We start from the raw sequence: 26,814 nt of genomic DNA, 5'->3' as shown, positions 1-26,814 counted from the left end.
TGGGATCTTCCCAGACCGGGGCATGAACCCGTGTCCCCTGCATCGGCAGGCGGACTCTCAACCACTGCGCCACCAGGGAAGCCCTACGTTTTTTTTAATTAAACAATTTTGATTCTTAAATTTGTAATTGGTCTTAAATGCCTCAGAAACATCTTTTTGAAAAGAATATTTGCCTGGTTTTCTCTTCTTTTGGATGTAGGAACCCTGATGTTATATGTTGCCCTGGACAGAGGCAAAAGATGGACCAGCAGCAGAGGAGAAACGCTTTTCTTCAGGCCCCCAGAAATATCCCACACCGGGGACAACGTCTCAGTGGCTATCGGCACACCACGGGTTCCTACTCAGCCATAGAAAGAGTGAAATAATGCCATCTGCAGCAACACAGATGGACCTAGAGATTACCACACTAAGTGAAGTAAGTCAGACAAAGACAAATATCTTACGATATCACTTACATGTGGAATCTAAAGAGATGATACAAATGAACTTATTTATAAAACAGAGACTCACAGACATAGAAAGCAAACTTATAGCACCAAAGGGGAAAGGGGAGGAGGGATAAATTAGGAGGTTGGGATTAAAATATACACATTACTATATATAAAATAGATAACCAACAAGGACCTACTGTATAGCACAGGGAACTCTACTCAATATCTTGTAATAACAAATAATGGAAAAGAATCTTATAAATATTTTTATCTCACTTTGCTGTACACCTGAAACTAACACAACATTGTAAATCAACTATATTTCCCTTACATTTTTTTTTTTAATGGCTATAGGCAAAGGGGAGGGAGCAGAGGGTGCTGAAAGGGCTTTCTAGAGCCATAGAGTAGATACTTTCTGTATCTTCTAGAGTTGATCCCAGGTACATCCACACACCAAGCCCAAATAAGTGGAGGCAGAATGGTGGGGACAGGGGACCCAGATTTCTGTTTCTACTTTGCTCATAATTCATTGCAGAATCTTAAGCAAAGTCCTGTGCCTCTATTTCATCAGTCATAAAATGGGTAAATTGGTATAAATCGGAGATTCTCCTGACCTGGGGACTTTGGAATCCCAGGTGATTACATACAGGGGTCTGTGGTGTTGGCTGTGGACTTGAAAAGTAAAAATCTCTCCCATAGATTTGTACCATTTTTCAAATGTTGCTGTTGAATTAACAAAAATAATTCGATTAAAAGTTTAACAGAATTTATAGTTACATTCTCCCTCTACGTACTTTCTCAGTCAAATAATTGTAAAAGTATAATGAATTCATAATCTCGGGGTCAAAAAGTCAGGGAGCCACTGGTGTAGCTGCTCTCTGACCTTCTATGACTCTAAATCCCCCGGAGTTTTCAAGTTTCCTGAAGGTTATAGTAAATAGAACATTTAAATCCTTTCCATTTTTTTTCTCAAGTTGAAAGAGGGGAGAGGGAAACAACTTTCCCAGTGTGTCAGAGAGCCTGATAAAGCAGAATTTAAACTCCATTTTCAGCCAGAGAGGCTGATAGTTGTGTCTAGGAGGACATAGCCAGACACCTTGGAGCAAATCTTTCTTCAGGAGTCTCTTCAGTGTCTCTCATCATTATGGAAACATAAGATGAGCAGACACTCATTGTCCCAGAGAAGATGGCAATAAACCTTCACGTGGTTTGATAAGGGCTACTCTTCCCAATATCCCCTTGATGTGAAGAGCTGGTTGCTATAGGAGTGAATTTGCTCAAGGGTCAAAAAACTTTCTGAAAATGAGGATTGGGCCAGTTCCCAGCCTCTTCCTGTTCAGGATTCATTGTTATCCACCTCACATGGGTCAGATGGTCTCATTTGAGCACTGCTCTCAGAAGATGACACCCAGTATCCTCGAGGTGGACTCCCAAGGTGAGGAAAAGGGTTACCAGCCACAAGGTTCCATGTGCTTTAAAAAGGGAAGGAAGGTTCTGGGGCATTTCTGAGACAGTAATGGATTTTTCCTTGTTTAAAACTACTGAGGATATGATCTCTGAAACTGAAAATTTCTTCCTGCAAATTGAACTTTTATCCTCACTCTAGAGTGATGCATCTGTTCCCAAGTTCAATGAAAAATTGCTTTCATGAGAAAAACACTACAAGCATTGCCTCCTATAGGTGTGGGGGAAAACTCTCTGTGCCTTAGCTTCCTCACTGGAAAAAAAAGGGGGATAATAGTGCCTATCTTTCAAGCTTGTGAGGACTAAAGGACTTACTCGTGTAGCCTACTTATGACAGTGCCTTGCATACAATAGTAACACCACTCATTATGTGGTGTTACCGATGATGGTGGTGATGATTTGTAGAAGTTATTTATTCAAGCCTTGAATATGAAATAATATCAAAGGAAATTACATTTCTGCCTCCAGACTTCAACCACTGACCATAGTCTACATGCCCAAATAAGTGGAGGCAGATAGTCATTAGGTCTACTCAAAAATATTCTGGTTCATCTTCTTCCAGGCATGTGTTAGGTCTGCACTTCACCAACTGTTTTTAAATTAGACATGACCAATGTCACTTGCTTTGGCCAGTAACATGTAAGCAGAAGTGACTTGTGTTACACCCACATGGAAGCTGTAAGAGCCAGTGCACAATTTGCCCCGTTCTCTTACCACCTCTATAGAGGCTGTGGAAATATGTACTGAGGAGTCTCTATCAGCTGAGTCCTGAATGGCATGATGAACAAGATCCCTCTTTTGATCGACATTTGACACATAGAGAGAGTCAAATAAATTTTTGTCACATTAAGCCACAGTGATCTGGGAGTTGTTGTTACCACAGCATCTTAATTGATAAGTCACACTGAAATGTATGTATTGTTATTATTAGCATCATCATCATCATTATTTTAGACACTTGTTAAAATGTGTGTATACAGAAGGAGATTTCTAGAAAAAATAATAACTAAGTATACATTGGGATGTATAGTATTTGATCTTACAGAGATAATTACACTTTTAGTCCTTGATCAAGTTTCCATAATTTATTTTATTTATTTATTTATTTATTGGCTGCGCAGCATGCGGGATCTTAGTTCCCAGACCAGGGATCAAACCTGTGCCCCCTTCAGTGAAAGCACAGAGTCCTAACCACTGGACCGCCAGGGAAGTCCCAAATTTTTTTATTATTATTATTAATTTATTTTTGCTGTGTTGGGTCTTTGTTTCTGTGCAAGGGCTTTCTCTAGTTGTGGCAAGTGGGGGCCGCTCTTCATCGCGGTGCACGGGCCTCTCACTATCGTGGCCTCTCTTGTTGCGGAGCACAGGCTCCAGACACGCAGGCTTAGTAGTTGTGGCTCACGGGCCTAGTTGCTCCGTGGCATGTGGGACCTTCCCAGACCAGGGCTCGAACCCGTGTCCCCTGCATTAGCAGGCAGATTCTCAACCACTGCGCCACCAGGGAAGCCCCCCAAATTTTTTAACCTGAAAATTCTGTTACTTAAAGAGCATCAGTGTGTTTGTGTGTGTGTCTGTGTGTGTCTGTGTGTGTGTCTGTGTCCCAAGGAGGAGGAAGAAGATATTCTGAAAGTGGAAGCCTTTTTCAGGGATTTAAAGCTTGCCCTGAACTCATTAGAATCTTCAAAACCTTTTATATTTTGCCCTACTTGGTTTGGGCAGAGAGCCCAGATGCCACATCATTTTATAAGTTCTAAGTGAGCCAAAAGATCTACCCATCCTCACATAATTACTTTTCTTGTGCTACTATTACTATCTTGGTTGGCAGTGAACAAATGAGACCCCTTCACCTGAATCAACCAAAATTTCATCCCTGGGTAGGGAACTCAATATTATAAGTGATTACAAGTTTGTGTATTTGTGTTTTCAAAGATCTTGCCACCCCAAATAGAGGAGTGGAACCATTAACAGACTATCCAAGTAAATAGTGAGAAGGGAAAATCCTCAGGTTCAAAGCACTAGTTGTTACTCTTTGAACATTCTTTACCTGCCCATGGCCTCTGATGGGGCTCCTTCTCCTTGGGCTGTCTTTGCACAGGGCTTGAGAGGACTCTTCTTGTTCCCCAGATGGGACAGCAATAAGTCTCCTGACATGGCAGGATCTCACAGAAAGTGATCTCTGGTACTCGGAAGGGGGGTTGTGTGGTTGCCAGAGATGTATTAGGTGCTGCAAGGCATTGGACAGAGGGGAGGAAAGTGACAAGGTTAACCTGAAAGGCTGGTTCTTCTCTTGACAATTCACATGAAACCCAGGCTGGGTTTGAGGGTGAGGAATGTGACGGTCTTACCCAAGGGGGAAGCTGTGGGTGGCAGAGCCGGATCCTGGGAGCTGGTGAGGTTGCTGGAGGAGGAGAACAAAATAATTAATGAAAGAGGCCTTCAAGAATCCTTCTCCCCAAAGGAAAACAAGACTGGAACTCTCACCTCGAAGGGAGACTTGGGATACATCGGTCTTGATCTTTTAAGCTAAGTATGTAAAGGGAGACTATTGTCAAGCCACTGTTAAAAAAAAAAAAAAAAGAAAGAAAGAGTTATGTGGCAGATTTGATTCCAGATATATCTCACACAACCAGCTGGCCAGAGATGTCCTCTCCCAGGCCACACAGATGGGAGACGAGGGGGCGGGCAGCCAGGGCTGACAGAAGCACCATAGAAGCCAGCACAGTTCTGCCTCTCAGCCCTGGTGAGAAAAAGCCCCCAATCTTGCCGGAGCTCAGAGACTCCCTGGCTACTCTGGGCTGACGGATTTTTCCACAAAGCAGCCCCCTGGCCCTGGCAAGCTGTCTCAGAAACGTCTGTCACTAGTGGAAGATTACAAGAGGAAGCACGTAAATCACTGGAGGCAGCCCTCTGCTCCATGCAGGAAAAACTCAGAGCAAAGTTCATATCCCCCTGGTGGAGGGCGTCCACACTGTGGTGTTGGGAAATGAGAGGCCACAGGTTTAGTCAGCAGTAGGTACCTAACCCTTTGGCCGCTTCTGACATCTTCCTGCTGCCTGTCTTTTCAGAGCACAATACACCAAATTGTACAGAGGAAGGAAAAAAGTACAGTAAAGCATCCATTTCCACACTACATGACTTCAAAATAATGAGTGTATCTTTCCCCCCAATTATCAGCTCTTATATAGCCAAAAGGAAGCTTACCTAAAAGGTCCTGAGCTTTGGGAAACTCTTCCCAATATTGCTCACACATCCAAACACTCAGCATTCTCCTCTTTCGAGGGTGTCTCTAGAACTCCCTCTACAATCCCGCCATGTGCTGGGCCTGACACAGGGGACCTAACTTGACCTCTTGCCGGCTTGATGTCACATCTGGTTCTGTAGACTCAACTCCTCATTAGTATCGATTATCTTGTTCCCCACCAAAGGTAGTGGATTTACCATCGTTAAATATACACAAAGAAATGTGCCACACATTTGAATTCTGCTCATGAAGAAAGGATCCCCAGAGTGTTCTCAGCAGCAGCTGGTTACTGCCCAGTGGGCACAGCCCTGCCTGGGAAAAGTGGTGCTGAGCTCCAAAGATGCCGTTAGACAGAATCTGTGGCATCGCCCTGGCAACTACTTGCTGGGGTCCAGTCTCCCTGACTTTGTTCTCCCACATTCCCCATTTTCTATCTCGGTATTACTAATCCTTAAATACTCTTTCTGATTTGTTTGCCATCTGCATCATTGCATGGCCCGGGCAACTTCTAGGATCATAGAATGAAATGGACATCTGCTTCTTTAGGGTTTTGGCCCTTCTCAGGTACACCACAGGGCGGAAACAAGACAATAAGCCCAATACCTCCCATTTCTGGTCTTAGAGGTCAACAACATTGGAATTCGTAAGATCTAGTAAGCACATTTAAAAAGCAGTCTCTTCATATCAAAATTAGACTTCCTATAAGCTTTGCATTGGATTTTCATGGGAATCTGTGTCTCTAGAGAATGTTAGGCATGTCTTTGAAAAGTAGATGCTCACACTCTCCTGAATTGGGAATTCCAGAAGAAGACAAGTTCACTTAGGAGAGTGAGAAAAGTACACCAGCTTCTACTGGGAATTCTATGTAGTGGTGTCAAATACTTGGGGATGCTTCCTGCAGTGGGCAGTAGCAAGTGAAAAGTTAAAATGCTGAGGGGAGAGAAGGGTACAGAGAGACCCACAATGTCTCCTATACCTGAGAAGCTGCTTTGGATCAAGAAACTGGAAGCATCTTTGGGACCATCCCTTACTTGGCCCCTGAGGATAATTGTCTCCTTTGAGACAAGTCCCAGAAGCTAGTCCTTTTCCACACTAACAAAGCATTTTTGGAGGATAGATAAATACCCCTTCCACCATGAAAACAGACCGAAAACAAGAAGGCGAGGAGGACACAGGAAAGATGACCAGGGCTCAAAGGCTGAGGAGCCATCATAGCAGCAGCACGAGCCTGAAGACCAGAGACCTGATAAAGACTCCTCATCCCAGTAAAGGATGACCCCTCCTCCCTGCGAAGGAGGGATGGCAGTCAAAAGGCACGCGATGCTTGCATAGCAATTGTATTTATTTGCTTTAACTGCTTAGTACATTTGGCTACAATTTCATCATATTGCATATCTTGGGGTAATCTTAGTCTCTTTTGGTATAAAATCCAGAAGAATTCTAATAATATGAATATCCATGGGAGAGTGGATTGTACCTGATTACCTACTCACTCTTTTCGCCTAAGTAGATAGGAAGGAGAGCAAAGATTTTGAGAAAGTTATTTGCAAGACTAAAAAAGATACACACACACACACACACACACACACACACACACAAGACACAGGGAGCTGGTAAAAAATATCAGTTGATTTAAAAAAAAGATCATCCTTCACCTCATATTTAAGAGTAGAAAGCCAGTGCTTCTTTTCTTCAAAGTATGAGTTTATAAAAAGGGCTCCTGTATCTCTAAGCTAAATCAAAGGCCAATGCCTGGTTTAAAGGGCTCCTTATCTTCAAAGTAAATAGAAAGTCAGTCCCCAGTTCATGTGTGAGAAAAGGAAGATGGGAAGAGAAAAAGAGCTTGACATAGCACAACACTGATGTTTTTCTTACCAAAATGCCATCACAGCAATGAGAGTTATAACCAAGGTCTGGAAAACCCAGTTAGGACACGACTGTTTTTTTCCTGAAAAAGAAACCTATAAAAAATTCAGCAATGAGAAATGAAAAATAATTGATGCCAACTTTGAGAAGGATGCCTGAAGACTCACTCCCCAGGGGACCGTCGCTGCTCCCTTCAGCCTACATCTCCCTCCTCCTCGCTGCCTCCGAAAATGAAGTCCTTTCAAAGCCAAGTTCTTCCCTTTTCTTGGCACTCCAGGCTACACTCTCTCTTCCCTGCAGGACAATTGTCTGTGCCATTCATTTAGTGCTTTTTCTTGAAGTTTTATGAGAGAAGACCTACCAGACAATATACTGTCAGAACCCAGAGGTCCATTTCTTTTAATAGGATACTTTTGAAAATAAAAAAGTCTTCAAGACATAATGGCATAAATCCCAATGGAAGAACTTCAGGCAGCATGACAAACTGTAGAAAAGATTTTTGTGGCATGAAATACTATTAATTACTCCTTAAATCATATACTATTTTTTCCAATGCTGCCACCTATCTTTGAGGAGTGTTCTGGGCCTATGTCGTGTTTATTCTTATATCCATTCAACAAATATTCATTAAGCACTACTGTGAGCAACATAGGGGGATATGAAAATAAGTAAATTACACTCTCTAGGAAGTGAGTGAGACAAACCTTTAGGACTGGTACATACTGGCATTAAAAACTTGCACATAAGGAATGAGCCAAGAACCAAAGGAGAGACAGCTGTGCAACTGGTGAGGAATCTCGCTGGAGATACGAGAGGCTTTCTGCCCAGTTAAATATGGTGCTCCTTAAATATGAGTTTCCTACTAATGCAATAGAGAGTATTATGTTTGCTTCCTTCTGGGGGTACAGGACTGGAAGGGAATTGGAGGATGGTGGTAGTTAAAGAAATCGTTTAAAATTGGTCTTTGAATTTCTTGGGCAGGTTATCTGCATAAAGAAAATGTTCTTCAATGTAATATCGGGGGTGGGGGGAGAATTAACCACACCCTTTTTAACAAGTACCCAAATTTTAGGGCTATCATAACTGAGTCATCCATAAGTGCAGTAGGAAGCCACTCTGAATACCAAGAAGTGGATGGTTTATACCATTCCTACATCCCACTGGAACAGTTTTGAGGACATCCTAATAGTGTGCTGTGCAAAGAAAGAACTCAGTAAAATGTGTTGAATTGATTAGAATTAAATAGTATTAATCTCAGGATAAGAGCTTCCCCTTCTACCTACTCCCCAAAGCTGCCAGATTATTTTAAGTCTCCATGCTTTTGCTCAAAATCCTTTGACCTCGTATAGGAAAATGGCCTAAGACCTGGGGTCAGACGTGGAGTCATGCCCTGAACAAGTCATCTAAGTGTCATTGATCCTCATTTTCCTTATCAATAAAATAGGAACGATAAAAATCATACCTGCCTACCTTTCAGAGTTATTGGGTGGACCTGATTAACAGAGAAATGTTTCTCAAGTTCAAGTCTGCATGAGAATTACTATGGAGTTTGTTACAAAATCTAAACGCCCTGAAAAATTCTGATTCAATAGGTTTCCATGTAGTGTGAGGTGGGGGGCTGTGAATCTGTAAGAAGTGAGATAATGAAAAGTATCTGTGTTTGCTAATATGTTTAGAATAGATAACTAATAAGAACCTGCTGTATAGCACAGGGAACTGCACTTCGCTGTACAGTAGAAACTAACACAACATTGTAAGACAACTATACCCCGATTAAAACAATAAATAAATAAATAAATTTAAAAAGAAATGTACTCATTGAGATGATACATCATTTATTCAGTATGATCCATTTGACCTCTATGTTACTAATTTTCATAATACCTTGAATTGTGGGGGGAGGTGGGCTCTCTCCCTTCTCCTCCACGTACTCAGTGAATTTTTACTTGAACCCTGAGGTCTTTCTCACCTAGCCCCAATCATCAACACACAGCAGGAATCACCCACCTACCTCTTGGAAGTGAAGAAAGAGAAGGAAAGGAGAGGAACCCTTTGGATTGGATGAGACCTTAATCTTCCTCCAGAACGAGCATCATCTTGGCCAGCATTGGCCCAGCCAGGCTTCTCACCATCAGATAAAGCCCACCAACTGCTCATAACCAGCACTTTGCTCATTAATGCCCCCACCCAACCCAGGAGGACCACTCTCCACCCATACATTTGTGTTTCAATGCTGCAAGGATCTTGGAGGCTTTGAGGAATAAAGGTTACCTAGGGGGGTTGGTGTATGGAAGGGAACGTTAACCTCAGAGAAATAGCCAAAACCTCCTAGAAAGATAGTACAGGGAGAGCAAAAACACCACCATTACTTGCATTTTATCAAGCTCCCTGGAAGACTCTGATATATGCCAAAGTGTGAGAATCACTGAAATAGTGGGTTTGAAAATACTAAATAGTGGTGGACACTTATATAGCACTTATGTGCCACACACTCTTTTGAGTGCTTTATGTATACTAATTTATTTAACCTCACAGTAATCCTCAACTACTCTATAAGGCAAGTACTGTTATCATCCCTATTTTAGAGATGTGGAAACATGAGTCCCAGGAAGGCTAAGTTCCTCACTGAAGATCACACTGCTAGTAAGTCACAGAGCCAGGATTTGAACCAAAAAACACTTGGTTCCAGAATCTGTGCTCTTAACGCCAATGCCATGCTGCCTCCCTTTTCTGTCTGTAAAGAAAGGCTACACTATACAACTTAGATATTATTGTTATTATTCAAAAAGTCTTCATGGCTGGCAAATGAACTCCTTAACTGGTGATCCAGAAACTGAGCCTAACTTATATTTTCAGCCTTAACTTCTACTCTCCTCCCTAACAAATTCCCACCTAGTCCTTCAAGGAAGCTGGTGCCAGCTCCCAGACCTTGGCTTGTGCCATTCCATCTGGAACCTCTCCAGTAGCACCTGTCACTTTCTAGCCAAAGAAGGCCCGGGTCCCATGAGACTCCCACGGTGCTCTGAGCCTCTGCAATATTTATCACATCCGGGTACAACTGTTCTTTGTATTCTCTTCTGATCTTCCCTGGCTACCTTAAAATTCTTTAGAAGGGGCCACATCTTACTCACTTTTGCATGCCCAGGGGCATAGGACAGTGACTGCATGAAGTCTCTGAATTGAATGGGTGCTCTTTAATGTCTGGATGTCCATATAAGTCCCTGAGCCTGTGTCCACACCCCCACTCCCCCACCACCCATACACCCAAGACACTGAATCTCTTAATGCTTTAAAATTTAGATTGTGAGCCTTCAGGGAATATTTTCGGACTGGGCTCTCCATTCATTCATTCATTTGACAAATATTTCTTGAGTACCTGCTCTGTGTCTGTCCCTGGGGACACAGAGTGAGGACGGCTGACAGAGCCTGGTCTCATGGACTGTATGTTCTAGTTAATATTCTGAGAAAACTGCAAAATAAAAAGATTCTTTGTGTGCAAGATGGGTGCTACAGAGGTTGCACAAGAACCAAATTGTACCAATCAGGGCCTCCATGGATGTAGATATAATTCCCTCTATCCCCTTGCAAACTGGTCAGTACAAACAGCAACTTCCCTACACAATATTTTTAGTATTTTGTGTTTATTGAGCAACCTGCTATGTGCTGGGCATTGTGCTAAGGGCTTTCGCTCATTTAATCCTATCAATACTCTTTGTAAGGTAGATATTATTATTATCTCTGTTCCCCAATGCAATTAAGTAAACTTGCCCCGAAACACTTCTACATATACATTTATCCATGTATTTATGCCCATTGGTATACCAAGAAGCTTGTCCACAGCATAACATTTTAGTAGAATATTAAACTTTCTAAACACTCTTAGAATAGTTCGGTGATGTACAGCATGAGGAGTAGAGAGTAAATTGGGACAATGGCCCAAACATTAGGTCAGCCCATAACAGGATATAGATTAAGGTCATAAATATCTTCCTCCGGGAAAGGCCACCTTTGGAAAACTAGTGGATCTGAGGGAGCAAGCTGAGGGTCACAGCTATCTATGAATGGCAGCTAGGAAGAGAGCACTGCAGCTTCTCCCTCACTGACACTTCTCTGCAATGGAGAGGGTGTCATTTGATGAAATGCTCTATTCATTAATAAAGCTGTCACATTTTAACCTTTGAAAGCAAGTGAATACCTAGTCTCCATTTGCATATATAGTACTAAATATCAAAGGGAAAAGAGGGATTTGAGGATTAACTGACATCCCTTTGAGATCTTCTGGAGACAAAGATCAGGGCCTACGCCTAGTCAAGGCATCCACACAGATCGTGCAGCCCAGGGTCATCTGCTGATGAATTTCACCTGATGGGGACTATATACACAAAAAGTGGCAGAACAATATTTCTGAAATGAACATGTTCTGTACTCATATCTCTAAACTTCTCTTTGAAAAACCATATAAAATCTATTAAAAGGATAATATTTAAATGCCTTAAGTGCATAAGGAGGCCTAGGGAACCCCTCAACAAATAAATGAAGCAAAACATTCCTGATCAATTTTTCTAAAGACTATTTGAATAGAAAATGTCACCTCTGTTCATTATAAATTTAAGTCTATTTACCTTGCTGGTTTTTTTGGGAATGGTCCTTTTTGGAGAAGATGCACTAAGAGCTCTGCTAAATTTGCTTTAAAAAGAGAAAGAGAAAATTAGTTTTGATTCAAATGCCTCTCCAAGAGTTACATGACAAAGACTCAGGCTGTCACTAACACTTTTTTTTTTTTAATTCAGTGGTAATTTTAAAAAGGAAGAGTCAAGGCAATTGAGAGTTCTTTTTGTGCACAAGAAACTTAGTAAATATAAATAAATGCATTAAAAGTTACATTTCCCTTTTTCTCAAAATATATCCCAGAAAATGTGCATGTACCTCCTTAAGTAATAAAAAAATAGAATAAAAGTTTTTTCCCTGAGGACCAAACATGGTTTTCTAAATTTAGAAATGGCCACCTTTCCTCCTTAAAGGAAAGGTCACCCTTTTGTTAAAATGTAGCACTTCCTATAATCACTGCTCTTAAACAGATGCATTATATTTTGTTTTATTTTAAAGGCAGCAACAGAAAAAATAAGAAAATTATCACATAAAACAACTGTGTTCCAAAACATTCTGAAAGAAGAATAGGGACTTAATTAAAAGAAAGTAATGGTTGCTGCTTGGTAGAACAAACCATTCAGATTGATCTAGTTATGGTAAGACCCCATTCTCTCCTTTCTCCAAATTTCTATGGCAATCCTGGAAGTACCTGATTGAGCTCACTTCACTGGCGGAGGACTTCCAACTACTGAGCCGCTTTAGCCTGGCCAGCTTTCTGTTCCATATTTCTAACTCTTCTATTCTTTCTTCAAGGTTGTTGGTTAGTTTGCAAAGCTGCTTCACTGCACCCACATTTTCCATAAAGATCTGGTCCTAAAAATGAAAATAATTCAGAGCACATACAGTTTGAGACCACTGGACAACTGTCCACAGCCCATTAAAAGACAGTTGGAAAATTCCATTGAAAACGGCTACATACACACACACACACACACACACACACACACACACATACACACCCAGCCTCAAGGTCATTCAAGATAAATCTGGAGGCTTGAAATTTAAAGTGGTTTTGCCAAACTTCTGGCTATGTAGTAAAACTGCTTATGTTCAATTTGCAATAAAATGGAAATATGTCCTTGTATTCCAAGAGAGAGAACAGAGCTGAAGGACACTGTCAAGTTTCAAATCCAAAGATTTATTTTCAGTGGCCAGTATGCTCTATTTAAAACTCATGTAAAGAAAGAACAGCCTTCTGAATGTTGATTTGTGTTTGCATCACTAAATCATAAGGAAAGACTCCAGTTCTCCCTGGTAAAATGTGCATCAAATTGCTCAGGTGAAGGAGGGAGGAAAGAAGACCTGGGCTTTTCTCTGAGTTCTGCCACCTGCTAGATGTGAGATCCTGGGTAAAATGTAACAACTTCTCTGAGCTTCAGTTTCTTCATTTATAAATGAGAGGATGATTCTTGAGGTGTTGATTTTTGTCTTAATAGCCCATAAGCTATTACATGCAATTTACATTTTAGCTTAAACAAAATTTAAAACAACAGCACTTAATTCTTCCTATTCAGAGAAAGTTACTGACATGTCAGAAAGAGGAAGAAAGGAGAGATCAACCAAAATCACAGGGATCCAGACACCCCTTCCCCCACCCACACACGTCAGTTGTCTTGGGAACATGTGTGTCTGTCTCTTAGCCATACAAAAATCCTGGAAAGCTCTCATCACCTCACACCCCAATCCCATGACCACCCTCTTCCCCACCCTCCTCTGTTTACAAGTTTAGAATGTCATGGCGCTCTTTGGGGTTCATAGAGGCTGGACCACTGTTGTAAAGTGATGAGCTCAAGGCCAAAATAGAAAGACTGTTTTGTGGCTGGGGATCAAACTCAGGGCTGTGTGTCTTTGAGATTCTCATCATGCAAACCGAAGTTTTCTGGGTTTCAAACACTGTAAAGCAACCACTCGGAAAGGATTCAAAAGCTGAATGTTATAGATTTAAGGCTTAGTTCATAGAGTTTAAAGGCATACATACTGGTATAAAACACACTGGTAAAGGTAAGTACATAGTCAGTTTAAGAATACTCTAATACCTTTATATAATGGTGTATAAATCACTTAACTCTAGCATAAAGGTTAAAGGACAAAAGTATTAAAAATAACTATAGCTTCAATAATCTGTTAATGGTACACACATAAAAAGAGGTAAATTATGACACCAAAAGCATAAAACATGGGGTGGGGGGGGAGTAAAAGGGAAGAGTTTTGTGGGGTTTTTTTGGTTTTGTATTGTTTTGCGGTACGCGGGCCTCTCACTGTTGTGGCCTCTCCCGTTGCGGAGCACAGGCTCCAGACGCGCAGGCTCAGCGGCCATGGCTCACGGGCCCAGCCTCTCTGCGGCATGTGGGATCCTCCCGGACTGGGGCACGAACCCGTGTCCCCTGCATCGGTAGGCGGACTCTCAACCACTGCACCACCAGGGAAGCCCAAAGGGAAGAGTTTTGTATGTGATCAAAGTTAAATTGTTATTGGCCTAAAATATACTGTTAAATCTATAAAATATTTTATGTAAGCCTCATGGTAATCACAAAGCAAAACCTACAGTAGATACACAAAAGGTAAAGAGAAGAGAATCAAAGTATACCACTACAGAAAATCATTTATTCACAAACGAAGACAGCAAAGAAGGAAGAAAAGAACAAATGAACTACAAAACAGCTAGAAAACAATTAATAAGATGAGCATTTAAAGAAGAATTAATACAAGTCTTTCTCAGACTCCTCCAAAAAATGGAAACTCCATCCACTACAAACTCATTTTAAAAGGCCATCATTACCCTGATACCAAGGCAAGTTAAGAACACTACAAGAAGAGACAATTACAGGTCAACATCCCTGATGAACATACATGCAAAAGTCTTCAATAAAATATTAGCAAACTGAATTCAACAATACATTAAAAGAATCATATGTCATGATCAGGAAGGATTTATTCCTGGGATACAAGAATGGTTCAATATATGCAAATCAATCAATGTGATACACTCCACTAACAAAATGAAGGATAAAAATTATATGGTCATTTCAATAGATGGAGAAAAAGATTTTGACAAAATTCAACATCCTTTCATGATGAAAACTCTCAACAAATTAAGTATAAATAAAATATACCTCAACATATAGAAGCATATGACAAGACCACAGCTAACATGTACACTTAATGATGAAAAGCTGAAAGCTTTTCCTCTAAGTCAAGAACAAGACAAGACATGCCCACTCTCCCTGTTTCTATCCAGCACAGTACTGGAAGTCCTAGACAGAGCAACTAGACAATAAAAAGAAATAAAAGGCATCCAATTTGGGAAGGAAAAAGTAAGACTTTCTGTTGAAGATGATATGATCTTGGATACAGAAAATCCTAAAGACTCCATCAAAAAATAGAACTAATAAGTGAATTCAGTAAAGTTGTAGGATGAAAAATCAACTTACAGAAATAAGTTATGTTTCCATACACTAATAATGAACAATTTGAAAAAGAAATAAAGAATCCCATTTACAATAGCATTAAAAACAATGAAAATATTTAGGGATAAATTTAACCTATGACGTTAAACATCTGTACACTGAAAATTATTAGACATTGATGAAAGAAATGATGAAGACACAAATAAATGGAAAAATATCCTGTGCTCTTGGATTGGAAGAATAAACACTGTTAGCATGTCCATCCTACTCAAAGCCATCTATAGATCCAATGCAATCCCTGTCAAAATTCCAATGGCATTTTTCACAGAAACAGAAAAACTAATCATAAAATTGGTACAGAACCACAAAAGAGCCCAAATATTCAAAGCAATTCTGAGAAAGAACAAGGCTGGAGGCATCACACTTCCTGATTTCAAACTATGATATGAACCTATCATAATCAAAACAGTATGGTACTGGCATAAAAATAGATACATAGACCAATGGAACAAAACTGAGAGCCCAGAAATAAACACACACATACGGTCAATTAATATTTGATAAGGAAGTCAAGAATACTCAATGGGGAAAGATATTTTCCTCAATAAATGGTGTTGGGAAAATCTGATATTTACATGCAAAAGTAAGAAATTGGACCTCTATCTTACACCACTTACAAAAATTAACTCAAAATGTGTTAAAGACTTAAATGTAAAACCTAAAATTGTAAAACTCCTAGAAGAAAACATAGGGAAAAATCTCCTTGTCTTGGCAACCATATTTTGGACAAGACCAAAAGTACAATCCACGAAAGCAAACAAACAAACAAACAAAAGTGGGACTACATCAAACCAAAACTTTTGTGTAGCAAAAGAAATAACCAACAAAATTAAAAGGCTATCTACTGAATGGGAGAAAATACTTACAAGCCATATATCTGATAAGGGTTTAATATTCAAAATATATAAGGAGTGCATACAACTCAATAGCAATAAACAAATATTCCAATTTTAAAATGGGCAGAAAACCTGAATAAATATTTTTCCAAAGAAGACATACAAATGGGCAACATGTACAAGAAAAGACACTCAACATTACTAATCATCAGGGAAATGCAAATAAAAACCACAATGAGACATCACCTCACACCTGTTAGGATGGCTATTATCAAAAAGACAAGAGATAACAAGGATCTGGAAAAAAGGGAATCCTTCTATTGGTGGGAAGGTAAATTGGCATAGGCACCATGACAAACAGCTTGGAAGTTACACAAAAATTAAAAATAGAACTACTATATGAATATGATCCAGCAATCCCATATCTGGTTATATGTCCAAAGGAAATGATATCACTATCTCAAAGAAATATCTGCACCCCCACGTTCATTACAGAATTATTCACAATAACCAAGATATGGAAACAACCTAAGTGTCCATCAGGGGATGGATGAAGAAAGTGTGTGTGTGTGTGTGTGTGTGTGTGTGTGTGTGTGCGTGTATACATATGTATTATTCAGCTATGATAAAGAAGGACATTTTGCCATTTGTGACAACATGGATGGACCTCGAAGGTGTCATACTAAGTGAAATAAGTGAGACACAGAAATATAAGTACTGTATAATATCACATATGTGGAAACAGAGAATAGATTGGTGGTTGCCAAAGGCTGAGATAGTGGGGGAAATGAGGAAATGTTGGTCAAGATGTACAAACTCAGTTTAGGATGAATAAATTCTGGGGATCTAATGTGCAGCATTGTGACTATAGTTAACAATACTATATTATATACTTGAAAGTTGGTAAGAAAGTATATCTTAAATGTTCTCACCACACACACACAAAATGTAATTATATGAGGTGATGTATATGTCAACTAACCTTATTGTACTCATTTTGCAATATGTAAGTTTATCAAATCATCATGTTATACACCTTAAACTTACCCTGTGCTGTATGTCGATTTTATCTCAACAAAGCTAAAAAAATGCAGCTGTATGGGAGGAGAGTTTATTTAAATAAAACAAGATTGGACGTGAATTAATAACTGTGGAATCTGAGTGAAATTTATAAATGTGTTTCATTACTGTTCTCTCTCATTTTGTAAGTGTTTGAAATTTTTCATTAAAAATGTTAAAAAATAAATAAATCACAAAACAAAAACAAAGCAAAAAAAAAATCTCTTGACAAAAGCTGTTCTAAATTTTCTAATTCTGGTATAGATTTTCCTTTACTTCTAAATTTGTTTTAGAAAAATAAGGCAGAAAGGAAGATAAGAATGACTTTCTATGGTTCTAAACCATAGTAAATGTCATATGACTATTTACTGTGTTTAGTAGAAAGCCTTATAGAATTATAACTGTAATATTTAGAGTCGGTCACATGGTCAGTCGATGTCCACCCTGCAGTCCAGCACAGGTTCCCAGCCATCGTCTCTGACTCCTTCCCCCACAGGAAATCCATCACACAGTGCTGTTAGTTCAACATCCTAAATCTCCTGAATCTACCTACTTCTCTCCAGCCTCACTGGCACTATCATACCTAATAATATTTTTAATTTTTCTTGGCAACTGGCTTTTTTCCTCCTTTTAAAAAAATGTTTGCTTGAAACAGTAATTTGTGATTTAGCTCAAACCAAAGCAGACAGTGGAGAATGATACTGTCCCCTCTAAACCACAGTCAGTTCTTTCTGCCATGTCTCCCCACAGGACTTTTAATGCTGCTAATGGCATATAAACGATGGCTGCAGTTGTCCAGTTATGTGTCAATAATGATGAAAAGCCAGCTCTGATTTCTGCAACTCAAATATGCCAACACCATACATCTTCCAGGTAGATTCAACGGGCAAAAAGGTAATTCATGTGTTTTCCTATCTAAGAGGAAATAGAGGTGGAGAGGGAATTTACTGCTACCTTCCTGATAGTAATGATGGCCCTGACTTTATGGATCCAATTGGAGGTTACCAAAAAAATTAATTTCTAAGACATGTTATTGGGATTGCTTCTTATTAAAAGACTTCTGATTTCTTGTCCTCTATCATCACAGTAAAGTCAGTACAAATATGTTCAAAAACATAATCTAGAGTTTTCTGAAAATAACCTTTTCAATGCAAGTGGTAAGGCCTCCATGGGTTCATTTTAACCACGAATGTGCACCTAGATGCCTGAGGAACTTTTTGTAAGTGTCCAACTCACAGATAGAGGTTCGTATTCGTTAGGACAGAGAAGGGCATAAGGCTGGGGCATTCTGAAAAGCTTCCCCATCTGACACCCACTGTTGGTTAAGAACTATTTTATAATTGAATCTAATTTAATTAATCAACTCTGTCCAGTTATTATTAACCATTTCAAATGGAATCCACTAAATCCACTAAAATGTAGCTTTATAATTGTGATGTAAAAATTATTAAACCAGCTTGCCACCCAAAATTGCTCATGAGATTGGGTTTGGGGGCAGTGGCAACTGCTTCAAATCACATGAGAATTTTCACCCACTGTTTAAAAGACTTGCTTTGGGGTGAGGGGACTTATGGACAGCGTGAGCATATTTTTTGAAAGGACACGTAAGGCAGTTTGGCAAGTATAAGTGCACAGGAAAACAACAGGGAGGTGTTTGTGACATCAGAGACATTATTTAGCTTAGAGTGTGTCTCTGTTGAAGCCTCTCCTTTCACATAGCCCCCTTCACATGCTGTGCTCTAATCATATTGAACCTTGTGCCGGTCACAGAACATGGATCATTTGTCCCCTCGTCTCTGGCTGCTACCTCTGCCTAAACCAGCTGTCCTCCCTCTCTGCCCACCTCCCTTTCACTTGGTGTCATGTTTACCAGTATTATAAACCCCTGGAGACAGGGCCGGCCTCTCGTCCACAGCAGATTCTCCAGCACAGGGCAGTAACACAGGACAGACTTGAAGATTAAATGAGTGAATATTCTTACAGTGGTGATGCATGCCCTGAGGCACTCATAGCCTTGCTCTCTGGTGAAATTGAAGACAGTGGCCAAACGTCCAGTTTATTTTTTTACCTGAGGTTTTTCTCAGAAAAGCAAAGTCTATATTCCAAAATCCCTTTCCACGTTAGGAAATTCAGGTGAATTAAGGAAAGAAACACTAGTGTTCAACATCCTCAGTGCGATGGGCTAGTGACTCTCTTGTAACCAGCCTCGTGGCCTCCACTGATGGAAACAGATGACCGTCCCATCAGTTCCCTTTCATCCCCTAGGAAACACTTAGACTCTGTAGAAGGCAGTTTGCAAGCTGCTGGGTCCCTTGCAGGACTGACGATAAATGAGCCCCAACGCTGGGGAGCAGCCAGGCAGTGGACTTGATTTCTCCTCTCTTTGGGAACTACAGCTTGTCCTCTGTCCAGAAACACTGAGTAAGGGTAACAAAGCCTGAGAGCAAAGAATGCTTTGAGAAGTTGAAATAGGCTCTTCTTTCTTTTCCAGTGAGAGTCACAGACCTGAAAATCTCTCCTTGTGGCATCTGATGTTGCATGGACTGATGTTTCTATGATAAAATCATGGGACTAAAACAGTCTGTAATTGAGTATTATGAAAGTGATTGTCAAAGGGAGAAAAACTGTCTTTTAGCCAATGGGTGTGCCTGGCAATTGTTTAGGCTTTGGATAAACTCAGCTTTCGATCTTTGTCCAAGAGTTTATTTGTGGACAGCTCACCAGGCCTTGACATGGATTTTAAAAAAACTAGAATCCTCAAACCAGAAAAGCAGGCTGCTGAGATGGTGTAGGAGCTCTGACTTCAGCCGAACTTCCCACAGATGCCTGGTGGTGAGCTTTCCCTCCCATGCAGAGTTCTCTTGCAAAGAGGACAACTCCTGGGCTCATTTCCCTGGATGTTGTATTTTGACCTCTGCCTTAAATGGGGAGAGCACAAGTTCATAAAACTGTTTCAAATTATGTGTTTTAATTGTTGCCCTTTGTTTACTTTAGAACTCTTGCTTAATTTTTGTTATCTCAGTTTAAATGTAATTTTCTGTGGAAGGGCTTGAGTCCTTTGACTAAGGCTAGTTTCCAGTTGAACTAACACATGGCACCGTTTATTGTAATTCTTTGATTTCTTCTCTTTCTGGGTGACCAATGAGCTCCTTTCGAGGGCAGTGTCATAGGGCCAACTCAGTACCTGGCACATGTAGCTCAATATTCAGCTAATGAACAGAATCAATAGTTCTTTATCAAGCACCTATGATTTGCTAACCACTGCCTTAAGTACAGGGAGAAAACAATTAGATAAAGTAGACAGGATCTCTGCCCTCATAGAGCATGTTTCCTAGTGGGTAGATTGGCCAAGAGCAAGTAAACCAGAAGTATATGATATAGTTTTAAGTTGTAATTAGCACCAGGAAGGAAACCATGGAAATAGAAAATAATTGTTACTATCTTAAGCCATTGGTATAGATATGGTCTATTTTATCTTTGAGAGCACTGGGAAAAAAAAATAGCAGCATCAAGTGGAAAAGTATATTCTCTTCCTGAAAAAGACAGGTAACCCAATGGAAAACTGGGCCAAACAATTCATATAAGGAGAAATCTAAATAGCTAACATAAGAAAGAGATGCACAACTTTGTTACTCATCAGAGAAAGACAAATTAAAACAGTAAGATACCACTTTATCCCAATTAGAATTGAGAAATTTAGAAAATCTGATAATGTCAGGTGTTGATGAGGATACAGAGAAGCAGTCAGCCTCATGTGCTGCTGTTATGAGTTGGAGCTGACCAACAATCTGACAGCATTTCATAGAATTAAGGCTGTGTGTATCCTATACCCCACCTCCAGTATGCCTGCCAGAGAAAACCTCCCACAGATTCACAAGGAGGCCTGTATGAGAACGTTCATCACTGCACAGTTGTGGTCAGCAGAGTTGGAAGAGGCCATCACTCGAGGAGGAGAACGTAAGGACGTATGCCAAGGAATTCCACGTATCAGGCTCTGAGCAGATGTATATAATTCAAAGAAATTTAAAACAGATTCAAAAACAACACTAATATGTTCCAGAAAGCCTGACTATCCAAGGCTATATATGAAACACATTAGCGTGGCAGCCATCATTATGGGGAGTTGGATGGAAGAGGAAATGAGAATGCAGAGAAGAAAAAATGTAATAAAGAAAAAGAGCAGTACAAAGAAGAGGGTAGTACCTCCACTCTAAAGTTCCAATAATAAAGATGAAAGAGGAAAATCTACCAGAGGGGGGAAAAAAAAAATGAAAGGGATTTCACACCTTGAGAGCTACCACTCTAGTCCAAAGTTTATTTACTTACTCTCAGTTACTCAGTTTGAGTAACTTGAAGGCAGTGACAGACTCTGAATATCTGAGACCAAACTCAGTAGACTGGGAACTTCATGGATGAAGCCCAAGGGAACTAAACTATACCTACTCAGGGAGGAAGCAGTTCTGACCTAGTGGCCAGATTTCACAGACGAAGAAAAGTCAGCATCATCAGAAAGGGACTGAAGTATCCTTAAAGACTTTCTAAGAAATTACTAAAAAATAGTCTCTTTGAAAACTTTGGCATAAGTTCAGCCATTTTAACTAAATTCCACTTTGGTAAATAAAATGTGAAATTCCAGGTAGTAAATCAGTGAAGGCCTGACAAAACGGGGCTATCTGATTTTCAAAGCATTGCCACCACCTTCTGACACAATATTTAAATTACAGTTTTAGATGTCTGGAACAATGATTCTTTCCCCAACATTTTATTACTAAAATTTCCAAGCATACAGAAAAGTTTTTAAAAAATTAAAAAAATTTAAAATGCCCATATACCCCCCCCATGTAAATTCCACAATTAGCATAGTGCTCTATTTCCTTCATCACACGTCTCTCCATCTGTCCATCCATCAACCCATCTTGTTTAAATGCATGGAACAAAGTAAATAGCAATTACTTTTTAAGAAGACATAACTATAAAAAGAAATTTTCCAAGAAAACAATAAATGGCATATTTCTTTCTAAAATTTAGAAACAAGAGAATTTTCTCCCTGCTGCCAATGTAAGAAGTTCCTGGGAAAGATGATCTACAAACAGGTGATCAGTTGTTAAAATATCCAGGGTTGGTTTTAATAGCATATTAACTCTAATCCTTCGGCTTGGAGTCAAATCAATGAGTGAGTGCGATGGGGAATTACTACCCTCCTGTGGGGAACATCACTGCAACTAATGAATTTTCTTTCCTTCTTGATGAGAAAAGAAGGGACTTTTAAACTAACTGCTGAGTAGGACCTTTTAAAAAAAAAACCACTTAGATTCTGGGCTCGCTATATGAACTTTAATAGAATTTTTTTTTGGCGGTACACGGGCCTCTCACTGTTGTGGCCTCTCCCGTTGCGGAGCACAGGCTCCGGACGCGCAGGCTCAGCGGCCATGGCTCACGGGCCCAGCCGCTCCGCGGCATGTGGGATCTTCCCGGACCGGGGCACGAACCCGTGTCCCCTGCATCGGCAGGTGGACTCGCAACCACTGCGCCACCAGGGAAGCCCTAATATAATTTTTTATAACTCAGTTTTTCTATATTTAAAAATGAAAAATAGTATTTGTCACTCTATTAAAAAAAATAAGTCATTTCAGAGACACCCAAAGTGGTGGTATCTTTGAGCGGCACCTGAAAAAAATTTATTAACGATTAACCATCTATCAGTTATGCTATGTTGTGGACCTAAAAGTTGTGGTCCTAAGAAGATTTGCATTAAAAAAAAATTCATTTATGAAAGCAACTGCTTCATTGGGAGAAAAAGTGATTAAGGTAGAATTTCAACTCACCATACTAAAGTTAGTTTACTTGCAGAACTGTAAAGAATAAAATAATTTGTTTTCAATAGCTTTAAAGATGACCTTATAATCCCCCAAACTGGCTGAGCCAAGTTCTGGACAAACTTTTCTCTGATGCTGAAATTCATGCTCTTAAACTGGTGCGCCGTATACTATCAGGGAATTTTTAATCATCAAAATCAAAGAGATTTTGGTAAGGTTCATTTTCCTCCCATCTCCTCCATCTCCTCCCCATTTCCTTATCGATCCTCTCTGCCCACTTGGCTTTTTGACACTGTGTTTGCCCCATGTTCTCCTCCTACCTTCACCCAATCCTTCAGCCTTCCCAGGACCTCTCCTTCTCCTACAGACCCTCCTGGAAGTGTTCTGCTGTCTTTAGCCCTCTTTGTTTCTCATCCTATATGAACTCGAGCGCCTGCAGGGCCAGGCAGGTAACAGGAAGCAGAGATGTGAGGCTGCCGAAGCCCCTCTGGGGACTCGCTCCTCAGCACCACGTCACCAGATCTGATATTTCAAGCGAACCGGAAATCCAAAATTTGTGTGAAGATCTCCTAATTTTTAAAGGTAAGCAATACATTTGAAAATGTTTAAAACACTGTGAGGGAAAAAAGTCTGCAGGCCAGACTGGGCCACAGGCTTCCCATCTGTGACCTGTGTCACCCCTGTCTGTAGCTCCCCCTTGACCCCCAACTTCTCTCTCATGTTCCACACTCCCAGTCACCTCTGGATGTTTTCATCTGAATGTTCAGCTGACATCTCAAACTCGAAACTAAACCCATCTTTTCCCCTAGAAAACCACTTCTCCTTCAAACTTCCTTATGTAGATAGAACCACGTCTCTTCCTTTCATTGAGATTCAAAAACTCATGCATTAACATAAAGTCTTATTGAGAACCCATGAGGTATCAGATACTGTTCTAAACAACACAGGATTGACAAGGCACGTTCTCTGACCTCAAGAAGCTCACAGTCCAGTGGAGGAGACACCAAATAGAGAATGACAACACAATGTGATGGATACTCTAGAAGCTGTCTATCCAGAGGCCTAAGGCAGTGTGAGGACAGCAGCAGTCCAGGCATCAGGGAATTCATTAACTCAATCAACCAAGATATGTTGAATTCCTCCAGTACTCTAAGCCCTGGGGTTAACACCTCATATAAAGTGTTGGAGGCACGGTTTTGAAAAATATAGAAGAATTTTTTGTTCTCATACAACTACCCGGGGAAACTGGCAAAAAAGTAGGCAAATAAACAAGATCATTTCAGTTAGGGACAGAAGTCTCCAGGCTGCTGTGAGCAAGTTTGCAGTGTATCCCCTGCACAGAGACCCAGCTGAGGGGGAGGATGAGGTCTGCGCCAGCCAGAGGGAGCTCCTTTTTCTAATTACTGCAAAGGCACTCTACATCCTGGCACCCTGGATCTTACAAAGTGAGATCGAGTGCCATGGAGACTCTTTTAGACAAGGTGGTCAGGGAAGGTCTTGCTTTGCAATCCAAATGATGAGATGATCTGAAGGGAGAATTTTCATGGCAGAGAACAGTCAACAGAACAGCTCGAGGCAGAAATAAACTTGGAGTGTGAGGAACAAGGGGAGGAGCTAGGAACAAGACTGTGCCTGTGTGTGCAGACACATCATATTCTGAAGGTGTTTGGGGGTTGGGGGTAATGAGTGTTAGGAAATGAGTCAGAGAGAGAAGATTCCATCCAGATTATGGAGGGTTATAATAATAAGCCAATGAAGAGCCAAAACTGGGAAAGGGAGATTATAGGATCAGAGATTCGTTTTGTTTTGTTTTGTTTTGTTTTTAAGGAAAATGATTCTACTGGCAGCTAGCAGGTCAGTTAGGAGGTTGTTATAATAGCTAGGGATAAAAATGGAGAAAATAAAGAAAATAAAGAAGGAATGTGATATACAAGAGATAGTACCTAAGTAAGAACAGCAGGACTTGTTGTCTAACTGGACCCCATGAGTGAGAAAAAGGAAGGCTTGGGAGGCCTCTTGTGATGCTGTCCCCACTGCCGCCAGCCACACCCTCAGTCCCCACGGTCCACCAATGTCTTCCTTCCCTTGTCTCTCAATCTCCCCTCTTCATTTCCATCTGAGAACACTTGCCTAGTCTCCAGATAGCCTCTCTCCTTCCTCTGAACTGATGTGGCACTTTATGCATCCCACAGATTTATTACATCTCACGTTGTAACTTAGAGCATTATTTCTTGTGTACCTGTCACATCATCCTGCTTAGACTGTCAGCTACTTGCAGACAGGAACCAAGTGTTATTTACCCTTTCATGACTCAGACAATTCCTGCCACATTATGGTTGCAGGAAAAATAGAATCAATAAGTAAAAAGTAGCCACATACTAAGTTATGGCAGGGTGGCTTGTGACATGCAGTCTTAAAAACACGCACATACAGATTATTCAAGGCTAGTGAATCATAAAATGAACCTCATCTTTACATACACTCGGTTGTGAATTTGTTTAAGGCAGTTCTTACATTTATTGCGTGCATTTTTCTTACACCAGTACACCTAATAATAATGCTCAGGAAATGTAACCACCTGTTCCCAAATAATCACAGAAACAAATTTTAAAAGTTGCCAAGTAAAGAGATAGATAAACACGCCAAAAAGCAGAGCCCCAGTGGTTGAACGCAGGGGAGACAATGGCATCCACTCGAAGGCCCCTTTGCTCTCGGTATGAACCCCAAGTCCTTTCACTCTGCCTCCCATGGCTGAGCTTTCAATGGGCCACGTGAACCATGAGAAATTTATGAGAAGCAGTAAATCACCCTGTATAAGAGAAGTTTATCTTGCAAGGTCATTTCTCCTGTTAAGAAGAGAAAAAAGTGGCTTGTACCAACTCTGGCTGACATCGCTGATCTCCAGCGTTTGCTAGTTGTATGGACAGTCTGAAAAGATCCAGCCATTCTCTTTCCTATTTCGGCACCACATTGCAAAGTACATGTGGAAATGATACAGCAGTCACGGAGCACAACATTTTAACATTTCCATGTTCTAGTTTGCATTTTAGCTTCAATGAGAATTTCCTTATAAAAAAGAGACATTTGGGGGAAGAGAACTGGAGTGCAGAGGGAGAGACTGTATCTTAATTGGATCTCCACCTGTTACTATAGCACACAAAGCCTGGGAAATCCTAGCGAAGGTCTTGAAAACCAGCAGCCCTGGGCACGGCAATCAAGGTTGCCACGGCACCCACATGAATAAGGAAGAGTCCAGGAAAGCAAGAGGTTATCTGTACATCCTTCTTATCAGTTAACAAAGAGCATGGGACAACAGGAGCCACATACCCTGTGTTCTTAATGAGAGAAAAAAGGGTATTCTGGGAAGTACTTATAACGTAGAAGAGGCATATTCCACAGTGTTGAGGATTAAACCAGCAACTGAAGTCTATCCACAGAAGTGAGCCAAAGAAGAAAGCCAGCCTTCGGAGTATGGAGGTGGGGCCTTAGTGACGTCACCATAGATTGTATCACTACAAGATCCTGTTACTAAGAGAATCGCCCCTTTTCCATCCTGGACTCCTCTCAGTTTTACTTATTTATAAACTCAGTGCCCCCTTGGCATGGATTGCTCCTCAGGTGATGAATGAACCTGGCTGCCTGGAACGGGAATGCCACCCCCCGCTTTCCCAGGTCTCTGTACTTGGCTTCCTAGGAATGAACTTGGGGTGTAACCTCCCCTGGGAAAGTGAGGGGTTCGCCCTCGGAACTCCTGTTGTTAATCGTCTTGACTGTCTCCCTTCATCTCACCAGGGAACGGGAAAACACTGGGCCAGGGGAGAACTAATTATTTTGCTGAACAGTGACAGTCCTAAGGCCCCGGGCAGGCATTACCTACATAGGAAACATAGAAATCTCTTTCCTGAGTGTTCTAGGGAAGGGCCACACCCAGAAGTGATACAGCTGCTACCAGATGAAACCCCAAGAGCCCCAGCTTGGCCGCCT

At 40.7% G+C, this 26,814-nt stretch overlaps 1 protein-coding gene across 1 annotated transcript in view; it reads right to left on the bottom strand.

The window, feature by feature from the left end:
* MYRFL (myelin regulatory factor like) overlaps positions 1-26,814 on the bottom strand; it is a 120,983-nt gene that overhangs the window by 10,391 nt on the left and 83,778 nt on the right. The window contains exons 15-20 of the mRNA XM_059080214.2: positions 12,302-12,465; positions 11,625-11,688; positions 7,012-7,097; positions 4,377-4,451; positions 4,241-4,293; positions 3,940-4,119 (exon numbers count right to left, since the gene is read on the bottom strand). Of these exons, the coding sequence (XP_058936197.1) occupies positions 3,940-4,119; positions 4,241-4,293; positions 4,377-4,451; positions 7,012-7,097; positions 11,625-11,688; positions 12,302-12,465 (622 nt within the window). The remainder of the gene's footprint in view (positions 1-3,939; positions 4,120-4,240; positions 4,294-4,376; positions 4,452-7,011; positions 7,098-11,624; positions 11,689-12,301; positions 12,466-26,814) is intronic.

The sequence above is a fragment of the Kogia breviceps genome, chromosome 12 (genome assembly GCF_026419965.1).
Source record: "Kogia breviceps isolate mKogBre1 chromosome 12, mKogBre1 haplotype 1, whole genome shotgun sequence".
Taxonomy (NCBI): Eukaryota; Metazoa; Chordata; class Mammalia; order Artiodactyla; family Physeteridae; genus Kogia; species Kogia breviceps.
Note: the sequence above shows the minus strand (reverse complement) of the source record. Positions and strands in the feature narration are given on the sequence as shown.